The sequence below is a fragment of the Sceloporus occidentalis genome, unplaced genomic scaffold (assembly GCF_023333645.1).
Source record: "Sceloporus occidentalis isolate IW3139 unplaced genomic scaffold, rSceOcc1.0.p SCAF_66, whole genome shotgun sequence".
In the NCBI taxonomy this organism is placed as follows: Eukaryota; Metazoa; Chordata; class Lepidosauria; order Squamata; family Phrynosomatidae; genus Sceloporus; species Sceloporus occidentalis.
This window is the reverse complement of record NW_028317046.1, coordinates 4310217-4330859: the sequence shown is the minus strand read 5'-3', so window position 1 is coordinate 4330859 and position 20643 is coordinate 4310217. Positions and strand designations below refer to the sequence as shown.

The window sequence follows — 20643 nt, the reverse complement described above, 5'->3', positions numbered from 1 at the left end:
CCCTGCATTAGTGTCAGAAAATAGCAGGGAACTAGAATCGGGTGGTATAGAAATATTAGCGGAAGGAGCAGCTCACTGTGCACCCAAAACAACCCCAAGGAGCACTCAAAGGAATAATGGGCTACGGGAAAGGCAGGTGTGTCTCAAATGACCTCGATACAAAGTAACTAGAAATGTATAAAATATACCGTATTGGCTCGAATATAGGCCGCACTTTTTTCCCCCACTTTAAGTCTTTAAAGTGGGGGTGCGGCCTATATTCGGGGTCTAGCGCCCGACGCCCGGGACATGCAGTCCCGGGCGCCGGGCAGGCAGCGGGGTTAGGATACAGATCCCCCGCAGCGGTGCAGGGGACCCGCATCCTACTCCCCGATACGCTCAGACAGCCTCCCCTGCCAGCACTTCCCACGGGGGGGGGGTGCCGGCACAGGAGGTTGTCTAAGTGCATCGTGCGGATGGTCCCCGGCTGCGGAGGTTGTTTACCCGCATCGCCGCAGCCGGTGACCGTCCGCACGATGCGTTTTACCTCTGCGCCCAAGACTTACCAGAGGAGACTCCCGGGTGTCTTGCGGGGCCGGCGGGGGACATCTACGCAATACGTGTACACAACTTCCGGTGGCGGCACATCAGCTGAGTGCTGGCAACGGAAGTTGTATACGCGTATTGCGTAGATGTCTACGCCGGCCCCGCAAGACACCCGGGAGTCTCCTCTGGTAAGTCGGGGGGGGGGCAGAGTGGCAGCATATCTCGGGGGGGGAGGGGGACAGTGGTAGCATATCTCGGGGGGGGAGGACAGTGGCAGCATATCTCGGGGGGGGACAGTGGCAGCATATCTCGGGGGGGGACAGAGTGGCAGCATATCTCGGTGGGGAGAGTGGCAGCATATCTCGGGGGGGAGGACAGTGGCAGCATATCTCGGGGGGGGACAGTGGCAGCATATCTCGGGGGGGAGGACAGTGGCAGCATATCTCGGGGGGGGACAGTGGCAGCATATCTCGGGGGGGGACAGAGTGGCAGCATATCTCGGGGGGGGACAGTGGCAGCATATCTCGGGGGGGACAGTGGCAGCATATCTCGGGGGGGAGGACAGTGGCAGCATGTCTTCGGGGGGGAGACAGAGTGGCAGCATGTTTTTTTGGTGCTTTTTTAAAGAAAAAAACTTTTTCTTTAAAAAAGCACCAAACTTTTAGGGTGCGGCCTATATACGGGGGCGGCCTATATCCGAGCCAATCCGGTAATATCTTTTCAAAAATAATTGGCGTTGTTTAATTACCACCACAAATTAGGGTAAAGAATGCATAATAAATTTAGCCAACTGAGAGCAAATAAAAAGAGAGCGTTTCCCAACGAGATATCACGGATATCCTAGGAAGTTTATTCCCTACCTGGTGTCTTCTTTGTACCATTGGAACTCCGCCAATGGAACGGCCAACGCCGAACAGCGCAGAGTCCCCTTCTGTCCTACAGAAGCTCCGGTGTTTCTAGTATCAGAGATGTATGGAGGATCTAAAAGGAGGGGAAGAAAAGCTAAGAATGAGCAGCGAGACTAAAGTATTATCTAAACGAACTGAATAAATGGTTAGAAGACATGGAAGACATAAAGACTTGGAGGCAGAATGTTCTTAATAAAAATAATATTAATCTGTGCATGGACGAGATGGATAATTGTCTGGTCGTGTTATACCCCGTCAGACTGTCTGCATGTTTTACGTATCAATATCTCTTCTTTAAGATATTATGAAGGTTTGTGTTTATAGATTAAGGTGTTTTGAGCACCCAGCAGGTGGAAGGCGAACGTCTCGCACATACAAGTCTTTGGACAGCCAGGTGTCCACCTTCCAAACATAAGATCGTCTGAAGAGACGCAAAGACATCCTTCAGATTTCCAGGCAGAGATGGGAGAGACAGACGTATTTAACACCCCGTCAACTGCACGGAAATAGAAACCTTTCAAAGTCTGAGTTTCTGAAGATTTTTACTAAATATAAACCCTCAGATTATAACACGTCTGGAATCTGTTAAATTTGCCGCACGGATCCCGACATCTGATATTCCTGCTATTTGCATAATTTCATTATTTGAAGAGTGGTGGGGAAGTCTGTGGCCATAAACTGCACGGCCTTGTTTTGCCCCCTTAGTGTTTGAGAGGCGTCTCTGAAAGGTTGGTTTATTCCTGTTACGCCATCGTATTGTCCTATACTAAGACTTGGCAAACCAAGCGGTTTATGAACAGCCCGGTAACAGAAGGTACGGATATCAAAGGGCTGTGTTTCTCTTTGAAAAAGTCGCTTTTTGGGTAAAGTTTAAAGCTTTGGAAGCTGGTGGAACATCTGAGATTGTGTCAGCGTTCCGCGGAGATGTTGAAGATTCTGATTCATCTTCTGTTAATAAGAGGTCACTGGTTGTGGCAAGGCCTCCTCTAAAGCCCTTCTGAAAGCAGCTGGGATTGTGGGGAGACCGGGGGGGTAAAAAAGGAGGCTGAAGCTATAACACGCTGCAGATACCCATTTAACTACCTGAGAGAAGCCTAGGGGGTTTTTAATTATTTTTATAGGATGCAACATCCTCAGCCAAACACAGAACATCCTCCTCAATATTATTTTCCCAAAATGCGGGGAGATTAAGGCAGACAAATCATTTTCTTCGACAGAATCAAACTTTGTGTATAGAACAGAGAAGAACAGGCAAGAAGGAAGCCTTTCCGTCAAAGATTTCCCACCGAAGGTCTGGAAATCCTCTTGCTTCATTAAGTGCTACCAGGGACCTGTTGATCTACTCATTCCCTTGTCACCATCCATCACATGCGCAGAACCCGACGTAAATGAGAGATCCTTAGCTTAGGTTTGTGATAAATCCTGGACCTCGAGTCCAAAAACACACACAGATCTCAAGGGTTCTTACAGTTGACGGTAACTTTGACTCTTCTGACGTCTGGGGTCGATACATCGTTGGCAGCGCTGCATTCATATTCCCCCGACTGTTCCTTGGTGATCTTTGTAATTTCCAAATATTCATCTTCGCTGACTACTCTGTGAGCTGAAACAAAGTAACAAGTTCAGGATCCGTTTCACAGAGCGACGGGAACATGATGTTAATTTAATCTTAATCAACAAACTAATATTATTACTGAAGATTTGCCCCCAATCAGCCCTGGCGCGGAAGAGAGCCTCTGAAACAATACTTTGCATAAACGAGGTGACCACTTACTCAGATCAAGAGGATCATAAACACAACAGAAATGCCAAATTTATTCCCAGCGATTTCACAAGCGATGGGGAGAGACGTGAAGGTTCATTAGAAAACATTTCATTAGGATATTCCCTTTTTTATAAACCCAACACCTCCTCCTCAATATTCACTTTTTTAACAATTCAAACTATAACACAAACCTCAGAAGTGCCATAAATCATAATTATTATTATTATTGTTATTAATAATAACAACAATGACAATATTAATATTAATTAGCAGTAATTCCAAAGACATGTTTATAACTATAATAGTGCACTTTATATCTATTGGCTGTTAATTCTCTTAAGCAGTAAACTCCTTATTTAAATAATATTTTTAAATGTTCATTGCTTTATTATTATATCATTACATAGCGGGGTTAACATACACACAAATACATAAGAAGCTCCTATAATGTATTTGGTGATGTGCCCATGCAGGTCTGCACTACAGCGCCCTAGCGATCGCCGCGGTTGTATGGAGATAGCTCCTTTTTTTTTGCGAAAATAACCCTTTATTCTAAATGTTAGCAGCCAGAGATATATTTTTACATTTCCCGGAGTTTGCATGTTGCTTTTTCAGAGAAAAACAGTTAATTTTCTTGGTAACGTTTTGTTGGCACCGTGTTAACTTTTCGCATTATCTCAGTATCTGCGGCGTACGAAGTCAGTCACGGTGCCTGTAATGTGTGTCTGAGACGCACTAAATGTCGGTAAAAAGCTTAACGCTTTAGTGCCGCTTGTCTGCTTTCTGCCTTTATATATAAATAGCGCCGTGGCTTTGTTCAGGAATCGCAGTAATGCCGGGCGTAAGCGCGATGAGGAGGGCGACGCGCAGTCACGCGGTTCTGGAGCGGGGTCATAACCAAAGAATCCTACGAATGGGTTCGGTTTCCAAGGCTTTCCACTATCCGGTGTACGGGAGAGAACGTTATCCGCATCGGACAGTATGGAATACAATTCATTCTCTGCAAACCGTTGGAAAGTGGTTTTGTTACCATGCCAACCAATGGAATAATCCCATCAACAAAAACATTCCATTGGTTACTACTATGATAACATTACTTCTTGAACTCTGATATATAATAATATAAGTAATAAAAAAGCTACAAAACATATAATACAAATAAAATATGTATAGAAATTCAAGTCTCATAAAAAAAGAATTTTGTTAAACACATTTTAGGGCGCTTGAGCTTAAAGAGCGAGATGATAGAAACATTTATATAAATAAAGGGATTTAACAAAGAACGGGAGAGAAGACCAGAATAGGTGAACCCGTTCATTTTGGACGGACGCCGCTGTGTGTTATTGATCTGTTTTTTTAAGGGTGTGAGTCGGGGGCTCTCTGAATTCATTTCACGTGCGGTCGCCGCGTCTAACACTGTTCTTCATTACTAATTATTTATTAATTAAAGAATCGTTGTTCATGTCGCTGCAGAGTCTAGCATTACATGTGACCTTAACATCCAATATAAAATCTTTGCGGTGTTTTCTTATAACAGGGAGTCTTAATGATTAATAAAGGTGCCGGCGCCAACGCAGAATGTCTCCGGTACCGGCTGCCTGCCCTCCCCAATGGCCGTACGGACGTAACGCACCCCGGCTGAGCTGCTCGGTCTTGGTGTTTGTTCTCGGAGCAGCTGTGCGCCTCTGGCCTGTTATTCCAGCATCAAACAGCCGCCTGTCTCTCTAAATAATGCACCGAAGACGGCAGCGGAGAGGTGCGAAGGTTTTCACAGCTTCCAAGCCGCTCCGCAGCGATTCGTGGCCCCCATGGAGCTGCGAATGCTGAGCTGGGAATACATCTCTAGAACAATTATCTGCATATAAATAGCTCCCTCGTTCCTTGGAGGAATCCAGCGCACGGACCGGGGGACGCTCCCCCATTTCCTTGGGGGCTGCTTGTTTGGTGCAGCATCGAGGCGTCTCCTTCACATCTATCTCAGGGCTCATTAGCGACCACAGTCGCTCCAACCTGACCATTGCGGGGGGCTCTGGGGGTCTGAATTCTTTCTCCATCCTCCCTTCCCCACCTCCTTGACTTCAGAAACATGTCATTTTTTTAAATACTTTTTTAATTCCTTCGCTCTCCTCTTTCTTACTTCTAATACCACATTTCTGTTTTTAGTTCTTTATCTCCTTGTCTCTCCTCTTCATGCCTGTTTGAGTTTAACCTCCTAGCTGTCGGTTTCTCTCCTGTTCACAGAGGCTGCTGGGAATGTTGTAAAATAAAATATGTAGATTTTTGTTTTCTCGGATATTTTGTACTCAGAACCTCTCGTACAACACCCTCCCCTCCTTTACATTTTGGCCAGGGTCTCTCCACTCCTTCCTCCTTAAACCTCTCGTCTTTTTTGCTTTCCTCCTGACTTGAGCAAGTGACAGAATGGGGACAACAGACACAGTTTTTTTTTTTTTTAATGCCAGCCGCTCAAGGGAACTTGCGGAGAAAAGATTGGGAAGTAGAACTGTGTAGAGTTTTAATTAGATCTTACACTTAATATGCAAATGTGCGTGTCCTTTTCAGGTTGTGTAAAATGAGAGTTTTATTTAAATGTGAGCCGGGTTTAGAGGAGCTAATTAAGCAGCAGATCAGAGACAGAAAGTGCAGCCTTGAAATCCTTTTAGAGTATTGTGTTACAACCCACATGTTCTTTCTTTTTTTATCCACGACTCCGACGCTCTATAAAACATACGCGATGCTGACTTTGGGACAATATTTCAAGATGGGATTATATCAGACCTTTTACAAATGCCTGATGCATGTAAAAGCAAAGCTTGACATTCACAGGAGTAAAGAACAAAAACCAACAAGTACGAGTGAAAAGCTCTAGATCGCTTCTAAATACTGGGAGTGAAATGTGAAAAGCCAACGAGCCACGGATGTTGGGCTTTGAATTCTATTCACAAACATTAACGATGGATACAATGTTTCCCATAAATATTTTTTGGGAGAGGGTCTCAAAGATCCTTCACCCCAATATCTTAGCTGTGAGGGTGTGGGGAGACTCGCTTCTTACTTGGAATCATTTTTTCTTTCTTTGGAATGACAACCCCCATAGCTCCGCTCTCCCTCTACGACTCGGTCTCTTGTTAGCTGACCTTGCTGTGAAGTTTCCTTGGCATAATTACCAAGATTAAATATTATGCTCCAATTAAAACCTGCCACCAAGGGAGACCGGAGAGAAGTACGTGTGAATCTTCACACGGAGTCAGTTCTTTATCAAATCAACCCTTTTATATCTCTTCTCCCACCAGCAGAGCCGTCGGGGGCACAGACTCACCTCCCTCCTGCGCAGGCCCTTTGGGGATATAATGCTCTCCCCACTTTACCTTCTCTGCTCATGAACATTGGAAATCATAACGGTTTAACTATTCTAAAGACATCATTCACATATCTCAGCACAAGAAATGGGTGACCCAACGCCATTCTCTAGACTCGGCGTATGAGATGCAGACACATGCACTACAATCGGAGAGATTTAAAGCCCTCGATATGCGTGTCTTAATGCAGATAGATACACGGTTAATTAGTGTGGCACTAAATGCTCATCCTTTAAACCAGTGATCCTCTAACTATGGAGTCCACCAGGGGACCTTCATGGAGATACCTAACGCACATGTGCCTTTGGAAACATTTTTACCATTTCACTTGGATTTCCTGGGTTTTATTGGTTGATTATTGGAAATAAGACAGTGGGAGAGAAGTCAACAGGTTGAAAGAACTTTACAGAAATACATTTGGTAGCAGCCATTTAGCTCAAGGCACCCGGGACATGCATAATGTATGTGCCTGTCTGCCTATTCAGAAGAAGACTTCTTGACACGCTGATTGTATCACCTGCCAAGTGGCTCAGAATGAAACTCTCCGCACATCAGATTAAGAACCTTCCAGTTGTCGCTAGTCAGAAATAAAATACTTACACTTCCCAGACAAATGCTTCCATGTCACCGTTGGCTCGGGTCTGCCAATGGCCAAACACTGAAGGTCGACTGTGCTTCCTTCATTCACTGTCACATCGGATGAGATATTCAAGATCCTAGGAGGAACTGGAAACAGAACAATACAGAAACAGGTTAGGATGTCCACGGAAATCTAAAAGAACCCTAAGAAATAAGACACAAAAAGTACAAAACTGCTGTGAATAAAAGAAAATCACACTGTAACTAACGAGCTGTACCCCGGAATGTGTATATTTAAAATTTATAAATTTAATTAAACCAAAACTGGACTTAACAGCCAGATCATTACTATCCAGAAACGTTAAGCAACGCTTAATAGTACGGCTTAAGCTTCTTCAACTTCATTTATTTCACAAAAATAAGGAATACAAATGATTGATTTTGAATGACCTTGGATGTTGAATGTAATAAGCTCATACATGTCACAGCAGCTATTTCATTTCTGACCCTGCATTGACACTGGGAAGCTATTCTAGGTATCTACCACACTTTACACACATACTTTAGACTTACATGGCCCAGCGCCGAATATTTATCTGTTGACTTCAGCAAAACCATCACTCATCACTAGACGTCACCCATAGGCTTTTAATAAATGATTCCCGTTGTATATTATAATAAAGGCAGGAATCAGCGAGAAGGAAAAACATTGAATCTGCAGGGATTCCCTTGGAAGTGAAGAACTCAGAAACCAGTATGGAGTCTCATCCAGCAGGGAGGAAGATGGCTTCTATCACAACACGCAGAGATATAATGTATTACCCACCCTCGGCAGAGCTGTGGTGCAGGCTGTCCTATTAACATCTCGTTAGATGCTTTAATCAGAGTCCCGGGAGCATCATTAACTATCCCTGGGGTATTTGACAACCGACATCTAAGAACTATACAATTGTACCTGTCTCCAGGTAGAGGTGGCAAATCAGCCACGGTGTCTACAGAGCTGAATGGCCTGGAATTTATTGGACAACATGAACATTTCACTTAGGAGATCAGCGTTTGGTCTGGAAGTCTTATCTCCAGAAAGAAACGAGAGACATTTAGGGAAGTGCAAGATACAAAGTATCAGTGAAAAGACCTCAACATGTAACAAAGGGCGATTCCAGCTGGCAGATGACAAAATAGCACTCAGCAACAACTATGGGGTCAGTGAGATTCACTTTCACATGAAGGAGAAGATCCCAGGGGGTGAGTAAAAGCAGATGGACCCACCTGGGTGTAAAGATCTGCCTGATTCTGACTTCAAGCCATACTCAGATGCATGTAGCCATGAAGACCAACCTCACGGCGTCCATGTAGACATGGCAATTCCTAGCCCCATCCCATGGCATCTCAAATGTTATGAGGATTAAAAGACCCCTTTAGGCACCTAATACAAAACCTGGGTAACACACAACTTATCACCACGGCTAATGGAATTGACCAAAGACAAATAGGTCTTTCCAAACCAAGTGAGGACCACAGCAAATCAGTTAGCGGCTGCTTCATCATACAGCGCAGGTTTATAATCACAATTTAGGGCAGAATTATCAATATTAAACAGAACAGAATGCGCGGCACGAGCTGCTATTGTTAATTGTTCCAAATGAGTATTTGAAGAGGGCAGCTTCAGATAAGTTGAATTCAATTCCGTTTCCGCATAACGCCAGTCTCCTGTCTGCACCGCTAAACAGCGGGATCCGGTCTGATCTCAGGAGAGGTTACAGTGTCCTCTGGTCTAGGCTTTATATTTTATTTGTTTGCAACCATGCTGCAAAATGACAACTTCTACTTAAATATGAATTATTACAAGGCCAATGAGAGGGTGTATGTATATATATATATATATATATATATAATATACAATATATATAAAATCTTCGAATTGAACAGTTTGATTACCTGAACATCATGCTGACTCCCAACTGCTGCGTTTTCTGCAGGACAGTCCTGATGCTCAGCGCTGTACCGCTGTCCTTTTGCAGCTCCCTACCTATGTGAACCTGATTGCCGCTCTTCGGGGGAGGGTTGCCAGACAGTCCAGCCCCTGGCCCTGCCTCCAGCCTCACTCTGCCCGCCAACAGCCCCGCCCCTCTCCGCCTTCAGCCAACTCCTTTCCTTCCACAAAGATGTCTCAGTTCGGACACTGAAAATGTTGTGGGGTATAAGTTAGGCCATGGCTATGCTTGGCACTATAATAAATGCCTTTTTAATAAAAAAAATACATAAGTAATAAAAAAAAAAATGCACTAGGGCCTGATCATGTTAATGTGTTGCTTCTGTACCTGTTATTATTTTATTATTGTTTCTGTCATTATCACAATTATATTGTATTGTTGCAGCCCGCTGGCAGTTGTGCAGCTCGCCCCTGATCCCATAATATAATCCACTAAGTATTTTAGGAATTGAGTAAAATTCTAAACCCCTGATCCCATAATATAATCCACTAAGTATTTTAGGAATTGAGTAAAATTCTGTCTAAGATGATTTCAAACTGATTATAGCATCTAGTAATTTCCTGGAAATCATGGAATTCTAGGTTATTATTTTGTGCATTAATAGTTATTTGTTTAAAAAAACGTTTATTAAACCCCAGTGCCCAGGAAACTATAGCTCTGGAAGAAAAACTTAATTGATGAATCCTTTATGTAAAGGGTTAACTAATTGATGAATGCTTTACAAATAGAGTCGCCTTTAGTATCTTTTATTTTGATTTTAACCCCGTAGAGTGTGAATTTGGTCTCTTGATTGAAAGGCCAAGCAGGGTGTATGTTCCTGAGCGGGGTGATTATTTCACACACAGCCCGCTAGTCAATATATCGAGGGGCAGAATAATTCTGGCTAATTTCGTTCTCCTCGTGTAATTTAAAGGCACGGCGCCGTCCGCCGCGTTCTGCCAGCTTCCCATCATAAGAAATAAACAACAGGCTCAGAAAACAATTGGCAGAAACTATTGTCTGAATTCAATAGTGATCCGCGCGGCCGGGATAAACATGCCTTCATTTGTCACACTGATGTAGGCCCAAACTGTTGATCCCGAGACTCTGATGTCATTTTAATTTAAATTATAAAGAGAGCCAAACAATTTATTTTGCTGCTGCAGCTCTCCGTGAAAGCGGCTTGTAATTCGAAAAAGCATATTTCAAAGTGAATCCGGAAAAAACGGAGCGCCATGTAAAGCGACTTTTTTTTTGTGGTCAGCGTTGGGCCGGCACCACTGGAAACGGCGGAATCCTGACATTTCGGCAATTTAAAGGGAAAGTGTGCAGAAAAACTAAAAGGTGAAAGAAATGTCAAATCAGTCACTAATAATGTTGATGATGCAATTATGAGCCAGTAATGTGATAAACTTGTTTCAGTGGGAATCAGTAACTTTTTTTTTTTAAGGGTTAATCTGCATCTACAAAGCCAAAGCCAGTTGGTACCTTACTGAGAGAGTGGTAGATAAATGGAATGGCCACCCAGCAGAAGTGGTAGAGGGTAATACAGTGCGGGTATTAAACATGCATGGGATAGACATACGGCTCCTGAATCTAAGACGAGACCAACGACCGATTAAGGTTTAAATCTTAACTCGTATAAATCACGTATTCCCATTTCTTTGCTCCTTTTTCGGTAGGTAAGCAAAAGGCGGCATTTTCATTGCAAAAAAAGTGCATTCAATTAGCATCAGATAATCAATTGCTTTTAATTAGCATTATCCTGAGATCTTGGGGTCCGGGGTTTGGCCGTCCTTTAATAGCAGATGTTCCGCGCTGGGAATTATTTATTGTAAAATGAATAAGCAGCTTGTTTAAGATAAATAATGTATCACCTCCTCGGCGTCTTCATTAACCACGGATGTAAAGGCTAATTTCACCCAATTATTATTAAAGGGCCCCGTAAATCACCTTTCATGATTGCAGTCAGTGAGGTGTATGAGGTTGTGTTATCTCATGGCTACAAGCGCTACACGTAACTGAACGTATGACATCATCATGAAAGTGACTGCCGTTGTAAGCTGCAACTCACTAAAAACACAGCTTTCTTGTACCGTTTTTCACCAAAAACACATTTCTGCAAAAACAACCATCATTTTCTAATCATCTCTATGTATGTATCAGAATTCCACAGGTCAGTGGCTCAGAAAAGAAGAAAGCAAAACAAGGTTGTCTAAGTAATTAGAACAACAATTTTACTCAACAAAGTATCACCTTTTTTTAGATATTTCACAACAGCTTTAAATTAACAATTCTATCCCCAAAACAGAGATTCCTGTATAGCGCAAGGGGCGTACTTTCTGTTCTACGGACACATTCCTTATCTGCAAAATATTAAACTCCCCTCATCCTCTGCCAGCCTGTATGGCAATGATATAGTTAAATAATCCTGCAAATATCTCCCCAATCAGTTTCCATGCACACGGGTACAGCGAGCAGTAAGATAATAACACTAATTAGGTGGGCACAAAGCAGCAGGTGATTGCTATAATGAGCCATATTTAACCCTTTCTGATTAAGCAGTACCCGCGCAGTGCGTATCTTGCCTAAATTAGCAGAAGAAAGATGGCAATCACATTCTAGCTGCCCTCTTGTTACCCCTGTGAGGTTTGTTACCCCCAGTATTTGCGAGGATCTGATAACTAAAGATATACAGAGATTCTTTAATGTTTCACGTCAAAATTATATATTTTTATCAGTCAAAACTTCCTCCATTTTTTGGACAAACATGTCATTCGCTTGCAGTTTTTATAACACCCTATAAAGCAGACAATGATCGCAGGATTGGTTTTCTAGAATTTCTAAGTCGGTCTTCCTTATTAAGGGATGTCGGCAATTTTTTTTACGAAAAAAAAAACAGATTCAGCCAATAAGATGGAAATCCAGAAGATGCAAAACACCCCACATAGAAGTGATTTCAAATTGGGCCTCAAAAAGGAGTAAAATTCCTACTTGACTCAAAAATGGCTTCTGATTTCTCCCCAATAAACAAACTGTAACTAATCCCGTCCTTATAACCCGTTATACCCTGCATATTCCTCATATTACATATTATATACTCTCCGGCCGTATAACTAATCCCGTCCTTATAACCCGTTATATCCCTGTATATTCCTCATATTATATATTATATACTCTCCGGCCGTATAACTAATCCCGTCCTTATAACCCGTTATATCCTGTATATTCCTCATATTATATATTATATACTCTCCGGCCGTATAACTAATCCCATCCTTATAACCCGTTATATCCCTGTATATTCCTCATATTATATATTATATACTCTCCGGCCGTATAACTAATCCCGTCCTTATAACCCGTTGTATCCTGTATATTCCTCATATTATATGTTATATACTCTCCGGCTGTATAACTAATCCTGTCCTTATAACCCGTTATATCCCTGTATATTCCTCATATTATATATTATATACTCTCCGGCCGTATAACTAATCCTGTCCTTATAACCCGTTATATCCCTGTATATTCCTCATATTATATATTATATACTCTCCGGCCGTATAACTAATCCCGTCCTTATAACCCGTTATATCCTGTATATTCCTCATATTATATATTATATACTCTCCGGCCGTATAACTAATCCCGTCCTTATAACCTGTTATATCCTGTATATTCCTCATATTATATATTATATACTCTCCCCCCGTATATAACTAATCCCGTCCTTATAACCCGTTATATCCCTGTATATTCCTCATATTATATATTATATACTCTCCGGCCGTATAACTAATCCCGTCCTTATAACCCGTTATATCCTGTATATTCCTCATATTATATATTATATACTCTCCCCCCCGTATAACTAATCCTGTCCTTATAACCCGTTATATCCCTGTATATTCCTCATATTATATATTATATACTCTCCAGCCGTATAACTAATCCCGTCCTTATAACCCGTTATATCCTGTATATTCCTCATATTATATATTATATACTCTCCGGCCGTATAACTAATCCCATCCTTATAACCCGTTATATCCCTGTATATTCCTCATATTATATATTATATACTCTCCGGCCGTATAACTAATCCTGTCCTTATAACCCGTTATATCCCTGTATATTCCTCATATTATATATTATATACTCTCCCCCCGTATAACTAATCCCGTCCTTATAATCCGTTATATCCTGTATATTCCTCATATTATATATCATATACTCTCTGGCCGTATAACTAATCCCGTCCTTATTGGTTGGCATTTAAAGGCATCTATCGGATCTGACAGCGCAGTCTCTGTGGGGAGCAGATTTCACATCTTTACGGCTCTTACTGTAAAGAACTCTTTTTGCTTCTTTGAGTGAAATTCTTACATTCTGAATGGATGAGCTCTTGTTCTTTGTCATCTCAATGAGCAGGTCCTCAGAGAACGGCCGGTAATGTCCCCGTGTGACCCCCCCATGATCATTTATCATTTAGTTTTTTTTTTTATAACTCATACGGTGACCTCCTACTCTAGTGCCCTCCGTCACTCAGGTCCCGGGTTTATTTCTGTGCCGTCAGAGATCTATGGAGCGGGTTAATATTATTTGCTTTTATCCCATAGCCAGTAGGTCCCCTGCTGCAAAGAGACGCGCTTTGCCTGCTTGTGCCGCAGACAGACGTCTTGGTTTTAAATAGAACTTTGCTGATTGATGTATCCAAGCAGCAGGAATGAGGTCTTCTCTGACCATTCAGACGCTCATTAAATGAGAATTATCATCTTATTACAAGTTATGTTAATTAAATGGTGCATGCTAAGAAACTGACCGTGACGTGTCCCTGGGATGGAAATGAAATGTACGCCGGATACGGCATTTTCTTTGTTGTTGCTAGAAGCTGTAGGCGACTGCGGTCACAAGCAGGGCACCGGGAGCACAGCGACGCTTTACTGCTGCCGAAAAGGTGCAATGCGGCCCGCAGGCTCCCACCTGAAACTATGCAGGGTAAGGAGTGTAATCTCCTTGATTGTAGAGAGACTTTCATCATCTTGACATGTGCAGCATTAATACATTTACAGTTTTATGCTTTTCAATTAGTGGGGCCTCGCCAGCCACCATGTAACAAGTCCAACGCTCCACTGATACACGCAGCGGGATGGGGTGCTTAAACTGGCCTGGCCCTTTAAACTTCGACTACAATCCAGAAAGAAAGAAAAAGCAAGACTCCAGGAGCTGAGCCGCCCCATGACCTCTTACATCCACTCCAAGAAATGCCTAACGGCCTAAGATCCCCTCCCTGCGCTCAAACCTTAACTACGAAATCACACGGCCCCATGTCATTAACTTTGCTTTTCCTGTCGGTCTGACAATTAATAAAGGACAGGAGGGAATTTATTTCAGAGCAGGAGAAAAGTTACAACAAGAGACCGGAATCTAACACTACAGGGTCAGGGGCTGAGAGGGTGGTAGATAAGGGGTACAGCCTCCCAGCAGAAATAATAGCGGCCGGCTAATACAGTGAGGGAAGCCTGGACATCAGGTAACCCAGAATACTTTATCCAGATCATTCGGTTGAAAAGCAATAGAAAATCCTGTTTTTTAATGTGATTTCATTTTTAATTTTAACCCATTAATTCACCTTTTTCTGCCCTCTCTCCATCCAGCTCTCTCCATTCCTTTTTTTCCTTCATTCTCCGACCCGGAGAAATTTTATTGAAATTTTACCAAATTGACTCAATATTTCATTATTCCCGGCAGCATTTGCAGGAACACAAATCTATTTATTTTTCTACAAAAGCAGTCGTCGTACTTTTCTGGCTAATTGCTTTTTTTACAATAAGCTGATCTCTGACGTAAATTAACAGGGTTTTTTTGGTTTTTTTTTGCCGAAGACCCTCACATAAGATGAGCTTTGTGATCATACAGCGCTGCGCTTTTCAACAGCCTGGCGTTTGCTAAAAAGATCTCCTTTTTAAGATAATGCTCAGCTTCTCAGAATATATATATATATATATATATATATATATATATATACACTGAGCTGATGCTTTATGGCAATGCTAATGAAGTCCATTCCTCCATAGACTTTCATTAGTCAGAGAGTCCCACAGGTTGATTAAGACTAAGCCATACTATTGTTTACCACATGCAGTATGCTAATTGTCTAAGTACTAGTGGAAAATGGTAAATTTTCAGCAATCGGCCCACAACGTACATGTTACCCCTTACCTGTCCATGAATGGATTGTTGGATCCCTCCAATGAGAAAACATAAGCACATTTCTTGTGTTAGGCTGAAGATATTTTGTAAAGTCTGTTTTTTTAACCATGTTCTGCGTTTTTTATCGTGCAGGATGGTGAACCAACTAATCCATGAGCTCCCAGCCATGTTTTTATATTGGATTAAACACATCGCCTTCTTAGTGGGGAATGGTTTTGTTCTAACTTTCTCCTTCAATGAACTGGAGACTGCCGAGCCCCGTTTGTTCCATTTAAATCCCCAGAAAGTTAAGAGCAAAAATTAAATTACCACGGGATATTCACTACACCGCGTCTCAGCGGCTCAACCAAACAAATCTTTCCTGAGAGGATTAGAAAACTTTCATTACCTTCCTGCAAACCTGACCTGACCTCAGATCAAAAATTACCCAAGAACCTGGACAATGAAATCAGCGACAGAGAGAGAGAGAGAGAGAGAGAGAGAGAGAGAGAGAGAGAGACGTGCGGATGAAGGATGGCTAAGATCTCAGGAAGATGGGATATAGATTAAAACTTTATTTACGACACCCCGAGGATTTTTTTTTTTTGCCGCGGTGATTAAATTAGATGTATCCATCCCGCCGCGATCAGGTGAGCTGTTAAACCTGAAATGATGCCATGCGGAAATTCTGTTTGCAATGGGTAAATTGGCAGAAGTAACTGGAACTCTAAAAAAAAAGTCCCGCTTCACTCTACCACGTTAATCATGCGATAGAGACCACTTGACCATGAAAAGCCCACCAGTTTCTACCAACCTAACCCTCACTCCACCTGATCTCTATGGGAATAATCCAAGAGCATTCTCATTTATGGCGGCTGGTAATAAAGTATCAGGTTGGGGTAGATAACCTAAGGCTCTCCAGGTGTTGTTGAATTACCATCCTTGGAGAGACAGTGGAACGGATTGACAAAGTCCAGATAGACACAGCCTGAATTCAAAGACATCAAGATAAAAGCGTCCAGAAACGCAAAGCCTTACCCAGGACGATGAGATGTACGCGGGATGTTTTCGGCTGATTGTCCGTCTGCACAGAGCAGGTATAAGGTCCATCGTCGTAAATGTTGACATTCTGGATCTCGATGCTGTACTGGCTCTGTGTGTTGGCCAGAAGCACCACGCGAGGGTCTATTGACCACTTGTCGTTGCCGGTGTACAATATGGTGCTGCGGTTCAGCCAAGCCACCCGCGTCACTCTGCTGTCCACTGTGCATCTGCGGAGACAGAAAGGAGAAGAAATCCCAGTAAATTGGAGTTAGAAAGACAAACAAGGAACGAAGAACATCATTAAACATCTTGCATTCTTATCACATCCTCACCCATCCATCTGAGAACCTAAATAAGAGTCTGCAGAATGCCGGAGCTCTCAGCAGCTTCTTCTACCACCTCATATTCCTGAACCGATCGCTTCTCTACTCTCTTAGAGCCATTGCTGGGAATGTGATTATTCTTAGAATGTAGAATCATTCTGGGCAGTTTCTATGAGAGTCTTCAACACGCGTGAGAGAGGGACCTACATTGTTCCTTGGGTTCTACACAATCAAGTATAAGACTTGGCAAATCAAGTGGATTTCAGGCATTTTTTATATCAGAAATAGGCTTTTTTGTGCGGGTTAAGATTATCTTCCCCGTAGTCACCTGCCACCTGTTTTTAGAGGCAAAATGAGTGGATTAGAGGTTGGTCCGTGGACGAGCGGCAGGCTCCTAATCGTCTCCATAGATAAAGAACCTCGTTAGACCCAACAAACTAAATAGGATTTTCAGCACAGATAATTTCAGATATTAAATGCAATTACTAGAGTTATATTTAAACAAAGTAACGAGGGGATGAGCGGCATGTCCTTCAATCCCTTTAGATAAAAAAACAAAAACAAATTAAGAGATCGTAACCACCAAATCCGACGAAAGCTTTCAGTGACTTCGTCTATGGAGAAGAGGACGTTCTTTTCAGTGAGAATTCTAAGTTATTATTCGCGTTCTATTGCTATTTATGGCCAATTTATTAAAGGGATGTGATCATGAAAAGATGTTTCGTATCGTTAACCTGTTGCTGCTTGTTTGACCGGCTGACGGAATGGATCCGTTGGCATATTCTGGGTTTATCAGCAGGGTTATCAGGAATTCCCCTCCAGCTCCCGTGATTCCTGCACCAGTTCGGTTGGAAAGATTTTAAAAAGGTGCAAAGGGAGAAGCCAATCAGAAAGCGTGACAGGTGACAACATTGTAAATAAAATGTAAGTATCTCGCCTGTCCCCCGAGGGCCGTTAGGACATCTTTCCAATGAAGAGCACGACGCTGGGTTATGTGTATAAAAAGACCGTGAAGTTTTATCTTTTTTAGAAATTTCTCTGAGATTCCATTTCTCGCCATCAGGAACCGACGGAGAACAATAAGGTTTGACAAATCATCACATTTCCCAGATGGTGCAAAAAACTCCCGACAGCCAGAACAGTAACGGCAAGACGGCAACACAGGCAGGGCAGGCGGCAATGGAAACAGCGCAGGCGGCAACGGAATCAGCACAGGCGGCAACGCTAAATGACCCGGCTTTTTTCCTCTCAAATTAATTCGGAATTTGGGTTCAAAATATCTAGAATCGGTTCATGATTGGAATATTTTTTTTTAGACAAAACAAGAGAAAACAAAATCCGGAATTAAGCGTCGGCTCAAGGACTAATCAAACGACTCCGGGGATTGCGAGCGGCGCAGCAGGACGGCTGGTAGACAACTCGCTAAGTGCAACACCCCACGTGGGCGACTGATGGATCGCGGCCCCTCACAAGGATGAAAGAGATTGAGGTGAAATAATTACGGAATAATTGTGTTCTTTGTGTCCTGCTGGAGAGGCCAAGAAGTAACTTTGTATCCTTTTGGCACAAACGTGATTTCTGTGATTTCCGTAGTGCTCGACGAGGAGGAATAACAGCATATATATGTGGATACATCGTTACCGGGACAATATCATAGAAAGCTGTGTTTCTATATAATTTGTGTATATAATAGAAACCCAGAACCTGATCGGCCCCCATTCGGCCCCCGTCTAGTCGCCCGTTTCTCCTGCTGTAGAGACTCAAACCTTAATCAGTCGTTGGTCTCGTCTTAGATTCAGGAGCCGTATGTCTATCCCATGCATGTTTAATACCCTCACTGTATTACCCTCTACCATTTCTGCTGGGTGGCTGTTCCACTTATGTACCACTCTTTCAGTAAAGTCAACCCTTACATTCCATCTCAGCCTCTGACTTAAGTAAATTAATTTTAAGTAAAATCCTTGCAATTAAAATATATAAATTAATAACAAAACTCCGAATCTGCAGATGATGACGGGGTTAATAGGCAGCGCTCAAAATATGTCTCCATAATGAAGCATAAAAATGTTCTGGGCATCGATGAACATGTGAAGAGGAACACAATCCGGCTGATTACACGCTACACGTCACGGCGACACGCCACTAATTTCATTATGGGGGAGAGGGAGCTTTGGGCTTCATTCGGGGATTCGGGGCTGTTAGGTGTTGTGGCAGAGAGGGGCGGCAGGCGCTGGGTGCCAGGCGGCTAAATTACGGCTTGTGGCTGTCAATTCCCTGGGCAGGGAGCCAGCAACGGCCGCCTCTCACTCCGCATCAACAGCCACATCTGCTGGGATGACGGACCGGCGAGCGGCTGCCAACACCACGCAGAATCATCGTATTCATCATTTCAACAACACCTTCCGCTCCCCGCGCGCTCCGTCCGCCCGCACTAAGGCACCTCTTACCTCTCACGCCGGGGGTGGCAGCCGTCGGGGAAAAATGTGTTTTAACACCTGATTGAGCAGAAGGTTTCCGCATCACATAGACACTGGATCCATGTGAAGAAGAGACCTCTGAGGTTCTGAAAGCGTATGCATTTCTTCTAGGTTGGACCAATAAAAGGCATCATAAAGACTCGATGTTTTCTGGAGACGATTCAGCGATACCCACTTTCCCCAAACGAGAAGAAGAGGGTTATTGTTGCATTTTAATAAACGGATACAATTTATTACATTACAAAAGGTATCTTTCTTCCCTACTTTTTGTTGTCCCGTGATGCTGGGACTTGCTGCTGGGTAACAGGGTTACAGATCCAGGAGTCAGTGAACTCCCACATCAGAAAAAGGGGGTGCAATTACCAGAATGCCACAGAAATACCCCCCCCCAGTACCTCCTATACTCAGAGAGACATTTATATGCATAAAGGGTTAATAAAGGACGGGAGGGAGGGAATTTATTTCAAAGGAGGAGAAAAATTACAACAAGAGACCGGTATCTAACACTAGAGGGTCAGAGACTGAGATGGAACGGAAGGAAGTTTTACTTTTACTGAGGGGGTAGATAAGTGGAGCAGCCTCCCAGCAGAAGTGGTTGAGGGTAATACAGTGAGGGTATTAAACATGCATGGGATAGACATACGGCTCCTGAATCTAAGACGAGACCAACGACTGATTAAGGTTTGAGTCTTTACAGCAGGAGAAGTGGGCGACTAGACGGGGGCCGGATGGGGCCGATCTGCCGGCAGGTTCTGTGTTTCTAAACATCTCTCGGCATTAATATTCCTTTAAGGCTTATGTTTGCTTTAATGAAACACAATGCTGAACAGGCGCTGCAACATCTGGCGCGGCGATACAATTCTGTACATAGAAAAAAAAGAAGGGATTAATCTAAAGCCAATTAAAATAAAAAAGACATTTTTGAACCTTTTTGGCCATTTTTTAAATAACTAATATTCCTGCTGCAAACTGCTATTTTTGAAGATGTTACAAAGACTGTGTTTTGTACTTTAAGACCAGTCGTTGGTCTCGTCTTAGATTCAGGAGCCGTACGTCTGTCCCATGCATGTTTAATACCCTCACTGTATTACCCTCTACCACCTCTGCTGGGAGGCTGTTCCACTTATCTACCACCCTCTCAATAAAGTAAAAGTGCTGCTCTGAGCGAGAATCCAATTTGTTGCGTTTGGCGTCATCACCATAATTAATTACAGACCTAATCGTCAGCTGATTGTAAAGAACGTAAAGAATCCATTCCAGAGTATTCAAGCAGCGCTTCGTGTTAACGTTCTGCCATGTACCTGATGTAAAGCAGGTCACATTACACGGTGATGTTCAATCAGCTTCTGTGTCAATAATCAAGAGACCACACCTGTTCCTGGAACCCCATGTAACGGAGGATGCCGGCGATACATTCCCTGCCCCCCAGGATAGCGCACGCCACGGAGGGAGCGCGGGTGCCGTTGAGGATTGCGGAAGGCAGAGGGATTTGTGC

The 20643-nt window shown here is 43.0% G+C and overlaps 1 protein-coding gene across 1 annotated transcript in view; it reads right to left on the bottom strand.

Annotated features, from left to right (window-relative positions):
• The window catches only part of LOC149286926 (opioid-binding protein/cell adhesion molecule homolog), an 82547-nt gene that overhangs the window by 2515 nt on the left and 59389 nt on the right, over positions 1–20643 (bottom strand). The window contains exons 3-6 of the mRNA XM_089493615.1: positions 16343–16575; positions 7158–7283; positions 2902–3036; positions 1386–1506 (exon numbers count right to left, since the gene is read on the bottom strand). Coding sequence (XP_089349741.1) covers positions 1386–1506; positions 2902–3036; positions 7158–7283; positions 16343–16575 — 615 coding nt within the window. The remainder of the gene's footprint in view (positions 1–1385; positions 1507–2901; positions 3037–7157; positions 7284–16342; positions 16576–20643) is intronic.